General features: G+C 43.8%; 1 protein-coding gene across 1 annotated transcript in view; it reads right to left on the bottom strand.

Annotated features, from left to right (window-relative positions):
* The window catches only part of SLIT3 (slit guidance ligand 3), a 337,579-nt gene extending 324,402 nt beyond the window's left edge, over window positions 1-13,177 (bottom strand). The window contains exon 1 of the mRNA XM_026035707.1: window positions 12,993-13,177. Coding sequence (XP_025891492.1) covers window positions 12,993-13,177 — 185 coding nt within the window. The remainder of the gene's footprint in view (window positions 1-12,992) is intronic.
* Between the last annotated feature and the right edge of the window lie 227 nt (window positions 13,178-13,404).

The raw sequence follows: 13,404 nt of genomic DNA, 5'->3' as shown, positions 1-13,404 counted from the left end.
ATCCCAGGGAGGAAACTTGGCCTCCTCTTCCAGTCTGCCAGCAGCACTTGGTCCYACTCGCACCATAAGGGAAAGAAACTGTGATCTGCTCAAGTTGCAGCCCATGCTGGTGGTACTTGGTCTCTCCTGCCATTTTATTTCTCATTTCAGCACGCAACGTGTTAAACCCAGGCCTAGTGACAGCTTTGAGAAAACAGACACCAAAGTAATTAATTCAGTGGGAATGGAAACATGAATTAGACTGGAATGGTACAAGACAGCATGAAAATGAGTTCAGATTGAACTGTTAAAGTGAGCTTTACTCATAAACATGTCCTGCTATGCTCTAATAACTATTTAATTCAATACACATTTGGTAGACGCTGAMAAGCAAGTCACACAGTGTACACACATATTACAAACAGGGATGTTTGGAGTAGCTGGAGCAAACCCTGCTTCATAGCAAGAATTCCTCCCAATTGCTTCATCTTTCATTCTTCTCTCAAGACAATCTACTGAACCTAAGCCAGATATTTAAACATTTTAAAATGTCTCCAGCATTCTCCAGAGCATGTCATTACACAGCTTCAAACAGCATTAGAAGTGCATAGATTTCCTCCGTTACATTGCTTAAACAAATTTCAGTTGACAACTCTTCTGCTGAGCCACCAAACTCTTCCAGGACATCTGGATGCTGTTCAGCTGAAGCCTCACCCTCGTCCTTGGAATTTAGAAAATTTATTACTTGAGGAATAAATCCATTTGTCATAGTTTTATTACACCATGTGCTAAATTCACAGGACTCCATATTCCATCTTCTAGACTTATGTACTCTGGCAAACAAATATACCCATTCTCAACATCGCTGAGCCTATAATTCCTCAAGATACAAGATCAGAATCGAGTTTGACAAACCATCAACAACACAATAAATATCACAAGTTGTACAGAAAAGCCAACAAGCAAAAATAATCACATGCTGAATTTTTTCAAACTTATACTCAAATCAATAACTCAATATGTATACACAAATCCAAAACCTTATACAAAACTTCAAGATTCATATTCACAAGGATGCAAAAATTCAAAATGACAGCATCACACTGCAACAATTCCTTAGTATTCAGACRTCAGTTTGCTACCTGCTGACCTCTACGCACATTTAGTTTCCAAGGGAATCCAGAACTTGATTCCTCATCACAGTTCTAGGTCTTCAACATACTCAGACAAGTCCTTGGTCCAATGCCAAGGCTGTACCAAAGTTCCTGCATTTTCATTTAACTCTCCACGTGGCAGCTAGTTCTGGTAGCCAAGTTATATCTCTAGCTACCTAGCAGGAGAAAAAAAAAGAAAGAAAGATGTCTGGTCCAAAGCACACACGCTAAAAACTCTAGTAGAGATGGTTGGGTCTCAGCACCGCTCCTCACCATGTCCTTTTTAGCATCTGTGMGGTCTGGGCAAAGTCACAAGCACACAAAGCCCTCTTGGCTTGGTGGTCCTACTCAAGCAGTGTCTTTGCTTTAAAACAGACCGTTTAATATATATTTAAGTTGTGCTTTTTTTCTGACCTGGGAAGCTCCCACATTTTAGACCAAACTTGGCCAACCCAAACCACCTGCCCAAGTGACAGCTGAGTCGTCCCTTTAGACCCTCCCTATTGGGTTCATTTCCTCAGCACCCCATTGCTGTGTGAGGGGACCATGGACACCAACACCTGACCTGCTGGTAACCAGTGCTCACTGGGCAAGTTAGCCATTCACTCGGCCAGCTCCAAGTGCAAACATGGGGAGCACGTCTTCGTTTTGTAAAATGCTCCCTGCAGAGCCGGGGGCGAAAAGCTCTTCAGTAAAACTCATCCCTCTCTGGGAGCACTTTGGTGCTTAGCTTGGTTACACACTAATGCTGTGCTCATTAACAGGAAAAAAAAGTAAAAAGAAAAAAAACAAAAACCCCACTCCCTTATGCATAGATGGAGCCATTTCCTGTACGTGGGCTTTTGGTTTCCTTGTTCTTCACACACCCTGTATCTGTTTTATTTTAACAAATCTCCAGCATTTCTGCTATGTAGTTAATTTGACTTTAATGGGTATAGATTGCCACTAGCCTCTTAACCTTAAATGACTGTAATTCCCCATAAAGGCCCTTGGCACTTCTCTTGGGCCTCCAATCCAAGAACTTCAAAGCCACCATGCTCAGCTCCTCGGTTATAGCACTGCCCTGGAGCCCTCTGGCAGAACAATCTGCATATCTTGAGATTTAACATATTTTCATCTCAACTTGAGCAATGCGGGAACTCAGGAGTTGGGACTGGATTTGTGCAATGTGCAGATTCCCATAGTTTCCACATCACTTGCTTAAGTATTAACATCTCTTGTAAAGACAAAGACAAGAAAAAAGGAAGAACAGAAAGCTACATCAAATTAATCTAATTTCATTTTTGTAAAGAACCAATTCCTTCTTTAACCAAGACAGCCAAATGATTSRTCTTCTAACACTCATGAAAAGAATACGTGTTTACTGASTTCTCAAAGTACCAATACTCTCTTAATATCTCACATGACAATTAAGATATTCTACATTCCCAAACTAATTCTAGATTGTTTTAACGTGACTTCAGSGAAAAGCTGCATCCAGAGATGACAACCACAAGCCATCTTCCTGACTCTCCAAGCTGAATCCTTCCATCCCCCTYTCCCACATTGTTTGTGTTCTTCTTACTTGTGGTTTTCAACACCACACTTGATTTGATGGAGCGAATTGAAACTGTTTCACCGTGTTTGCTAAGTGAATTGTACATTCCAGAAAACTCAATTTTTTTTTTTCCCTAAAAACAATTAGGTGTCTACACAAACATTTGCTCAAGTTACCGAAACAACTCATCCTGATAAAACCATTTTGCACCRAGCTTCATCTACAGCTGATAACTACAAAAGGACCTTCTTGGAAAATGTCTTCTAAAAAACATAGTTAATGCTAATTAGGAATAATCCATTTTCAACTTCTAACAATTCTCACGAGAAATCAACTCAAAAACTTCCCATGCCAAAGGAAAAAAAGGAAAAAAAAAGCTTTTGATCAGTCCTTATCTACTGGTGGCTTTTCATGTTATCTATTAAAACTCATTATTCTGAAGGACTGTCAGCTTCTGTTTCAGATACTTTTGCATTCTTATCAGAGAAACTGGCATCCAAGACATATGTTCCCCTCACTGAAAAAACACCTTCTTTGCCTGGGGGCCTTATTTCTCAACATACACTTGCATTTTTGGAAAACAAATGCTTTATCTTTGTTCTAGAACTTTGTTTCACCGTGATCCTCTTGTCTCCAGCTCACCTCCGTAYCGTATTTATTCAGCAATTTCAAAAATGTAGAATCACTTCCCTGTAGGACTTACTTAAGATGAGTCATCTCGTTGCTTCCCAGCCTCATTCCTGAAGCACCTTCCCTGCCCAGCTCTCCATGAGGAAACAGCAAATCCCTTCTCAGCAGTCTGCAACTTCAGAGCAGCTTGTAATTAAGGAACTAAATTCTCACCTCACTAAACGATGTTGTAACCACTATGCAGTGATGTAACCACTACCTCCTTTGCCACCTTGGCAGAGAAGAAAGGCGAGACGAGCAAAGCCAAGCAGTTTCCTCCATCGTTTTCCAAAATCAGCACTTTGRAAGGGTACTTAACATCAAGCCTCCCCAAATGAACCAAAACTGCTATATGGACAAAAGATAAAGTTGGGAAAAGTCTCTGGAATAAAGGGCCACTAAAATGAAGGCAAAGAATGCACCATGACTGACAGGAATGTTGTCTGACGTGACATCTGAACTGCTTTTAGGAAGCAGTTTTTTTTTTTTTCTCCTAAAAATGTGGTCAATTTTAGTAATGTGATTCCTCCATATCTGCCACTAAACACAGCACATCCACAGATATGCAATGACTTTTTTTATGGGCTTTATATGTAACCACATCTGCTATGTCAACTTTGTGCCCCAGTAACTGTATAATCGTCATATTCTATAGGACAGCAAGACTGCTGSCAGTCCTATAGTCCTGCTCTTCACTATTTACTTAAGGTCAAGAAATAAAACAACAGTAAAATAAAGTTCAACTACCTAGTCATCTAAACCTCAATTACAAGTTACCAATTTTTTCAATAAGCCATCCTTGACAAGATAATATTTTTCAAGAAGAATCACAAAATTCCAGTGAAATTTCTTCCATTTCAGGGTGATCTTTGGGGACTCCCCTCAGAAAACCTGAGGGCAGGAACTGAAAGCCTTTCTACTTTGGGGCAAGTTGGTTGTGGAAAGGCCTTTTCAAGTCAAGGTTTCATATTAGGAGACTTGCAATCTAAGTGACTGAAAACTGATTAGATTAGAGGATCTCTAGAGGTCCCTTCCAACATTAACCATTCTGTAACTTGTCATATATCAAACTACATCTGCTGCCAATGCTAGACACCATTTTTGCCCGAGAGGTAACTCAGTACTTCACTCAAGCTGAAAAGCTGCTAAAATRTCCAAAGAAATACTTACTATTCAGCAGAGCATACCTGAAGTGCTCATCATTCACCAGCACCTATCAAGACGAGGATTTTAGCGAAAGCTCTAATACAACAGGACAGTTTGACTGAACTGACTTGGAACATGCAATTTATATGATCTGAGAAGGCTCAGAGCCATTTGCATCTTTTATAATCTCCAGTTTTATTTATCAGGATCTGTATATCAGCRTGTGTTAGTAGTACTACTAACACTTTTATTTTGTACAAATTAATTACCACCTTTCTCAACAGTGGCGAGAAGAAAGGAAAAGGTCCAAACGAAAGAAGAGGGAGCAGGGACTAGTTCCCCAGCTAGCTATTAGTATGCACAGGAATGCACCTCTGCCTCTGCTTTCAGCAGGTTATTTACTTACGTGTTAAGAGCCTGTCTTGTGAAGCACTTCAGGAGAAAGCTCATTCACAGAAACCACACGCTSCAGCACTGGCCCGTCCCAGCCAAGCTCAGCGGTGCCCAAAGACAAGTGTGGGGCAGATATAAAAGCTGCATGTTRCACTGTTGTGATTCAGGAGAGGAGAAGTCTGAGCTCACTCATATGACAGATCGCTTACCACCATTTCTGCCCTCATGACTGGCAACATCATTACAGGAGCATGTGTTTTTTTTTAGTACTAGGCCTGGTACCCATGGAGAAACCTCCAATAGCTTTGAGCAAAGACCAAAAAAGATGAACAGAGGCAAGCAGATAATCAGACTGACTGCCCTCAACTCTACGGTGCCCTACCTTGCCCCATTTATTTCCATATGACATCACACATTAAATAAACAAAAAAAAAACAAAAAAGTTGTCGTTTTGTAAAACAGTGTAATTTGTTTCTTCATGTGGACAGTTCCCTGCATACGCATAAGCACCAAAACCAAAGAAAAACAAATCTTTTCACGAAATGGTGTTTGTCAGCAGGGCCCAGGTGGTCGGCCCTACTCYCCGTTCCTACCAAGCACCTTCACGGGCTGTTAAGAAAGGCTATTAACCCCCAAAGCAGTTCATCCTCCCTCCTCTCACTGGAACAGGAGCCCTGAGCTGCCTCTGACAGCGGGACAGAAATAGCTATGAAGTTCTAGAGAGCAGTGCTGAACCCTTACAGACAAGTGATGGGTCCTGATTTTTGGTGTGAGGTCCACGTGCCATCCTAGGAGAGCTGACTACACAACTCCACACAACGAAGGTCAAGGTCTCTCCAGGTAACCCCTTAGGAATGGCATCCCTGCTAACTGCCTTGCACCTCACRCTGGCACGACCGCAGCTCCACGAGGCAGCCTGTGAGGCATCAGCCATGCGAACACTACTCACAAATCTGGCTCTCCCATGCTTGATCAGTTTGGGGGGTTTTTGCTCAGTAACCAGACACTGCTTCCCTTGGGCTGCTCTCCTGCAGGTTCTTCTGCACGAGCAGGGAGCAAATCTGGCTGGCCCCAAAGCACGAAGCCCAAGAGCTGCTTCCCAAAAGCCTAGTCCATACAAGAAGCTAAGGACTCCTCTGCAACAGCACTGTAAGTTTTAAGGAAAGGATTGCTAAACACCATGTTGTGATCAAGACAAATTCTGAAATTGATCTACACGTAAATTTTTGAATCTTTTTGAGGGTTACTTCAACTTAATTAAAGCAATATGTGTCACCGGGTAAAGAAAAAAAGAACCGACTAAGACATTAGATTTTCTTAAAATTCAGACTGAAACACTTTCTTTTCTTTCAGCTCATTTTCGCTGAACTAATGGCTATTAAAAATTSTCCCTCCACAAGTGACAAGAGAGGTAAGAACAGAGCCATTGGTTAAAACTGTTTCCCACTATAAGGACAAAAATTAATTCAGGTTCTTCTGGTGGGGAAAGTAGGGGGAAGCAACCACAACAAATACCAGATAAGAAGGTCAAAAATCTCATGATCCAGAAATCCATCAATCATAAGATTAAAAATATATATTGCAACCACCAAACAGATGGTTGCAAACTGAAATACAAGGCATTTATTCTGACAGAGGCAACTGAGAGACCAGCTTCAGTTGTGTGGAGCTAAGTCTCTGGCAGAGAAGTAAAAAACAGTTTCTTAAGCTCCATCTCTCTTTTATTCTCTTCTAGAGATAACACAAACTTTAGAGCTGGTCCAAAATTCACTGTGTGAGTATAAGATCGCAGACCTGGTCCCTTGTGTAAATAAGCAGATCTGTTATTTATTTAGTACCATTAGAAARGAATTTCAGTTGTTGACAAGGCCATTTCTCAGTGGGGAAGAACAAGTTCTTTCCATGCCCAAGAGCCATTCAGCGTCTTAAATGAGGCATCTGACTGCCAACATTGAAAGGAGATCTGAAAATAGTGGAAGCATTACAGGTTTCTGGAGAAAAGGCTTGAATAAACCTCCCAAAAGCAAAAGTGCTCGGGCTGCGTGGCAGCTGCAGCACTCTCCCAATGCAGCCCTTACTCACCAGGAGAGTTATTGGGGAAAAAAGGTCAAACTGGTCCCTCCCGCCACTCAAAACCAGGTAATAAACCTAAAATGGGCTGGAATGACAATAGCAGCCCCTGGGCMAAAACCCAAGGCGCAGGGTAATGATGGAGCTCAATCATCAGGAATGAACAGAAACCCCTTATCAGGCTAGGAGCAGAAGGGAACCTGGGAGAAACAGCCTGGGTCTATCTCACTGCCTGCACAAGAAGACTGAGCGCAGAACTGACCATGATACAAGCGCCACCACGATGACATTTTCTAGATAACATTGCTCAAGCGTGCGTGCTCCTAAGAGCAAAGCATGGCAAGATAAATACCTTGGAAATCTTGGCTTCTAGTCATCCCCTCTGCCCTCAGCATGCACAATCCGCTAGCACAGAACAGCACCCTTAGCTGCACTCACAAACCTGCTCCAGCCATAAAAGATGAGCCACTGTGGAACAATATTTTAATATTAAACTAGAGAAATCCTCTGAGTATCTGTATCTGTCTGTAGTTACGAAGAATAAATAAGCCAAAGGAATGAGAGGCACTTGATTGCTCATGCAAAGCCTTTTACCTTTTCTTCCAAAGATTAACAACACCTGAGATAATTCAACAGTTCTCACGTTCGGATGCACAGTGAGGCATATCCCAAGACCTGCACTTCACACAAATCACTTGGGTGTTTCAGGTTAACTTAAAAAGGAAGACTGATCTTCTAATGACAAAGATTTTGCGACAACATAGTATTTCATGGAGCTGGARGCCCCTCTTTTATCTTTTGAAGATAAAAGAGGGTGCAGAAGGTGCAGCTTGCATTGCTCATACTGAACTGACAAGGTTTAGTTAGGCTTTGTAGATTTGGATATAGACAAAGTTGCAAGTAACATAAAGAGAAAGACACAAAAGTCAGGAACTATTGCATGGAGGGAAAGTTTGCTTTTTAATTAGATATATGCTAAGACACCAATTTTCCTGCCTTGCAACACTGCKGGACACTCACTGCTGTTGTAAGCTCAAGCATGGGGGGCAATTCGGTTCATGCTTCAGAAAACCCACCTGAGCATTGCAACCACCTCAGCAGGTGGAGGACATGGAATAAACCAAGAGCATCAGGGCTGTGACTAAGGAAGAATCCTGCATTTCAGTCTGACRTATTTCTGTCTGAACCCAAAGCAAAACAGTTCTCCGCTTGACCCTGGTRAAGTAGGCGTAAGCCAACACGTTTGCAATACCTAAGCAATAGCTCAAACCCTCCAACTTGCGGTTCAGGCACCATTAAGTCTGCTAATCCAGAAAAATGGATCCCACCAGACCAACAACTGGCAAAATGCTATTTGAAAAAACCAGATCAGCTGCAACAGCGCAGCAACCATCTGCACAGGCCTGAAAAAATGCAGACAACCGAGGCTGACTTCAATACACTTGTGCTTCTCTGCATACACACAAATTGCAGGAAAAAAAATCAAAGCGATACCTATCAGTACATTCTAGGACTACAAAAGAGACAGCGACTGTTCTTTGGAAGGACAAGGTTTCTTTCACCTACTACCTCTGCAGGCGTCAACCTCAACTGGAAAAATAAGAGCACAAAGCGAAGAGTCTCATGGCAATTCACCCAAGTAATCTGCATCAAGTAAGCGGGTTGCTCGATCTCAGCCTCTTACCCAAAACTGAGAGCACAGCCACAGACCASAAGACAGCGACCAGCACAAGTTACCCGAGTTACAAGGGCATTAATATCATCCTCTTTCCTGCTCTCGTCACTGTGAAATTGGATATCAATTTAATACTGCAAGACATTCAGTCAGGCACAGCTAGTCACTACCAAGTTAGCAATTACACGTACTAATCCAAGCAACTCAGCTCAGCTTTCCCAGGATAAGCACTTCTGATAGCAAGTTCTGATATTATCTAAGCCAAAACCAYGTAAGCCTCCTCCCTGGGACAGGACCAGGGCCCCACGCTGGCTTTTGGAGGCTATTCCTACCAGAAGCAGGAGGATARTTCCCAGTGGGAAGCATTCCCACAGAGCTGAATCCACGGGAGGAGGGATACAGCTCTGTACAGTTACATCCTTATGTGCTTCACAGTGTGTTCTCCAGCAATACGGAAGCTTCCAAGACACAAGCTTAGATTTAATTTGCAGACAAAACTGAGGAAGTTGAAGACTTATTCCAAGCCAACCCAACTTCAGCAGCAACATTCACCTAGGCCAAAAACACCATAATAATATATTTGTATAACAGAAACCCCAGACCACATGAAAACTCCAGAGTAAGCAGATGACTAAGCTCCTAAATTGCACCTAAATGTGGACACACTCAATTTAGCTTTTCAGGCAGAGCACAGAGTTGATTAGTCCTGCAAGATTTATCCGTTCAGGAAAGCGAAGATTCTCCCCAGGTTAAAAAATGAAAATAAAATATCCCAGAGAAGGCATCAATTCTAAATCAGATATATACCAAGTACTACCAAGTGTAAATTCATGAASAACGCAAACAAGTGGCTTAATTTTCCAAATAAACTTTTACACACACGCAATGATACTAACCCCCTTTCTGTCTATTGCTTCTCCTGTTAAAAAAAAAAAAGGCTCAACTTTCCTATTTAAACAGAAGGCAGATATTACCCATGTATTAACACCTCTGACTATTTTCTCCATACCACTTTTATCTCTTGGTAGAAGAGGATRCAACCACCAAGTAAATAGCTTTAATCTGCTCACTGCATTTACATGTTATCATTTCAGATAAAATCAGATCATTATATTAGATTATTATAAATGTTTTTGTTAATATATCAACATAAGCTTGATTTCTAAACCCTCAATTGTCTCCATTATTCACACACAAGGCTAGCAATTACTAGTTGCAAAGCTTGCAGTAAGAGAACTCATTCTACCCGTGACCAAAAGTTAACTGCTACGTTATTAGTTTTCTCCAAAACACAAGAGGCTCATGAACCTTCTTCTTTCTTTTTGGTGGGATTTTAAGATACTTAACAAGTGTGGTATTGGCCAGGACACGCTGAAGGGAAGCTGCAAGGTCACCTCTATTACTCTGTTGACAGACAAGTTCTTTCATGGAGCGTATGGAGCTYGTGTATACATATTTATATGTTTTAGCCTCAATTTCATCTCTCTCCCTTCCTGTGCAATATGTGGGATATTCTGGGAGCTCCTTCCCTAGAAGCATAAAAGGAATTTCTGATCCCTTTGAAAATGGCACACTTGGGTCTCCGCTTGCTTACTTGCTCTGCCCTGTGCCATTTCTTCCTGTAGTAGCAGCACCCAGCATTTGCATCTCCTCCAAGCTCTGCACGAGACGGGGGCTAGCAAACCAATTTCTATCCACACCACCCAGTTAACAAACACAGAATGCAGTAACAAGCTCAAAGGCAGCACAGACCTAATGCTGCTGCATCTGGAAAAGTACTATTAAGATGAAGAAAACAAAAAAGCTGTTGGGGAGTTCCATGATAGAATTATTTAYGCAGAAATTTCTTCCTCTGAAAGCCATGAAAGAAAAAAAAAGTGTGGTTTTCATTTTTCATGGAAAAACAGCCATGAAAGCTGTGGTGACAGACAGTTCTCGCAGTGCCAGGGCACTCTCCCTACTCCACCTAATGCTGCTTCTCAACAAGGCAACTCACCTTCCCCAATAGTTTCCTTACTTTTCCTTCAGGTTATACATTCAATCTAGTTTTCCTTGGGTTTCATTTTAASACAATTTAAATAATATTTAGCTTGGCTCCTGCAGCCCAAACATTCTGTAGCTTTTGTACAAACAAAACTCTAGAAGCTTAGTGGGAAAGATTAAGTGGTGCTTTTAAATCTTTTATTAATTAAAGCCAAAGGGAAAAGTTTCCAAACTAGACGAGCATACAGAAACCTTAGCTCACAAGGATACAGAAAGCAACACAGACTTATTCCACAGTCTGAGAGTCTAAAAATTCACTCAGTGTGTGGCCATTAACAAATGTACTCAAAAAATTTCAGTGTCTAAATACTTGTCTACAATTTAAAATTTTTGTCACAAACAAAAATTGTTTGCATCTGTCTCGACTTAGACAAACTAATCAAAGACTAGAGCTCAATGAGCGTCATGCCAGACACGAATACAGGTTGCCAGGGACCACAGCAAACAGTGAGATACTTAGGTACATCCAGTGTCCTGACCCCACGTGTCATGTACGAGCAGAATGATGACCAGGGGAATTAAGGCCTTTTCTTCTCTATTGCCTATAGTAGGTAACTCAAGTTAGTGAAGTTAGATGGCGCAAATCTCGAAGTACAAGCTTTATGGCACAATTATATTACAGGGGATTTATCAGGGAAAGGTTCATGTGAGACTAGAAGAATAAAAAGCAAAGACAGTATTCAAGAGCACAGAGCAGTCTGCTAGTAAGGGATCCTCCATATGCTCTTTCCAGAAAATTTAAGTCACTGTTGAGCTCGATTTCATTTTGTTGCTTGGAATCAAATGTTCCTATAACACCCTATTTCAGAAAGGAAAAAAATAAAAAAGGCAGCTAGACATCATATCTATCAGTAGTTTGCGAGGTAAAACGTTCAAATTGAAGGTTGTGAAACAACTACTGTTCTTCATGCAGCTGCTGGCCTCGAATTTAAGAGATCTGTAAACTCGACCAGAAGTTATGAGGAGCAGGAGCCGGGCAATGAGTGCCTGCCTTCAGCCTTCCGGGCTTCCGAATGCTTGGCACTCCRAGGCCCAGAAACTCACCCTGGCAACCCCATGGCTGATAGGGATGTTAACTGTGATGCTCCTCTATCAGGCACATTATACAAGGGAGTCCTGCCCAATGAAAAAAGTCAGCCTTTCAAAACTCCAAACAAGAACAAAATTACCATACTATTTTTCAAAGGCATTTGAGCTGACCAACTAACCTTGCATTTGTGCTTCATTTTAACCTGAAATTTAAAATGTTAAGCACAGCCCTCAAATCTGAGCACACACCTTGTTGCTAAGATGCACACAAATATCGGTGTTATCCAGAGCTAAGCTTACTCCGACCGCCTTGGTGTGCTACCAGCACAGCCTTCACGGCCTCCACGCTGCAGGGCTACTGCTCATCACGTCCCAAATGTGGCACCCTTGTGCACAGGGGTGAAGCCTTCTCCAGTAMTGACAATTGAAAACTGCTGTTTGCACAACTGGCTCTAAATACAAGGCTGATTTCACAGCTCCAGATTTCACAAAATGCAAAGACAGTAGTATAYTCCAGTCATGGAAAAGAAACAAACACAAAAACCCCATACTGTTACCATTTAAAAGTTCTCTATACTATAAAAGTACATCTATAAATGCGTCATAAAAGCTCTAAAACTTCATCCTGGGACAGAACTAGCTTTTAAAAGGCTAATACCTATGCAATGTTCCCGTGTTTAGTAACCTCCTCTCGCTTTTTTTCTAGTTGGAGAAAAGCTGCTGGAGGGTTTGAGAACTGCCAAACTCTAAGCCAGAAAGAAATAAAATAGAAAAACTGCATAACCTACAGCACTGTTGGAGAAGTTAAGCATCATTTCAGAATTACCCTAATCCACGTGAGCCCCACGGTGACRCGGAGGACAAGCCCCTCGTCATCCCCCGGGACACCTCTCACCGATGCCCTGCGCTGGGCATGAAGCAACCTCAGATATCCTGGTCTCCGCATGCAGCGAGCGCCAGAGTTGTCCCAGGGATTTGAACCTTTAACTTATCCCTTGCTGGAGACGTCTTAAGAAGCCAACTGGGAAACGCCCTGGGACGCRGTGTTGCGGGAGCAGGACACCCGCACATGGGGCACCCCGTGGAGCTGCTCGCGGAGCGCCAGCTTCTCCAGCACAGCCACCCTGCAGAAACCAGAGGCTCTATTCGCCTCCTGCTCCGCGTGGCTCCGCTACGGGGGTCGCGGGTTTTTGCGGGGAACGAAGCCCCCGCGCGCRGGGATGCGGGGCCCGGCCGGGCTGCCGCGCAGGTGCGGAGGGCCCCGCCGCGGCGCCGCGCGCCTCCCGCCCGTACTCACAGCCTCTCGGCGCCGCGGGGGATGTCCCTGGGCACGGCGCGCAGGCCGAGCCCGTGGCAGTCCACGCTGGCGGCCACGCAGGTGCACTTGTGCGGGCAGGCGGCGGCGGGCGCCCACGCGGCGCCGCTCCACACGCCGAGCAGCACGGCGAGGCGCAGGCAGGCGCCGCCGCGCGCGCGCTCCATGCTGCGGTCCCGCCGCCCGAGCCCTGCGGGAGGGAGCGAGGCGAGGCGGTCAGGGCAGCCCGCGGCGCCGCGCCGCTGCCATGGGGCCGCGCAGCCCGCGGGAGGCCGAGACGGGGGCTGAGCGGAGCGCGGCTGCTCACGGGGCGGGCGCGCAGGTAGAGCCCCGCGGAGCGGCCATGGAGGGGGGCGGCCTCCCGCGCCGCGGGGCCGGGCAGGGGGCGGCGTGT

The sequence above is a fragment of the Nothoprocta perdicaria genome, unplaced genomic scaffold, assembly GCF_003342845.1.
Source record: "Nothoprocta perdicaria isolate Ctin4 unplaced genomic scaffold, notPer1 scaffold_165, whole genome shotgun sequence".
Classification (NCBI taxonomy): Eukaryota; Metazoa; Chordata; class Aves; order Tinamiformes; family Tinamidae; genus Nothoprocta; species Nothoprocta perdicaria.
Note: the sequence above shows the minus strand (reverse complement) of the source record. Positions and strands in the feature narration are given on the sequence as shown.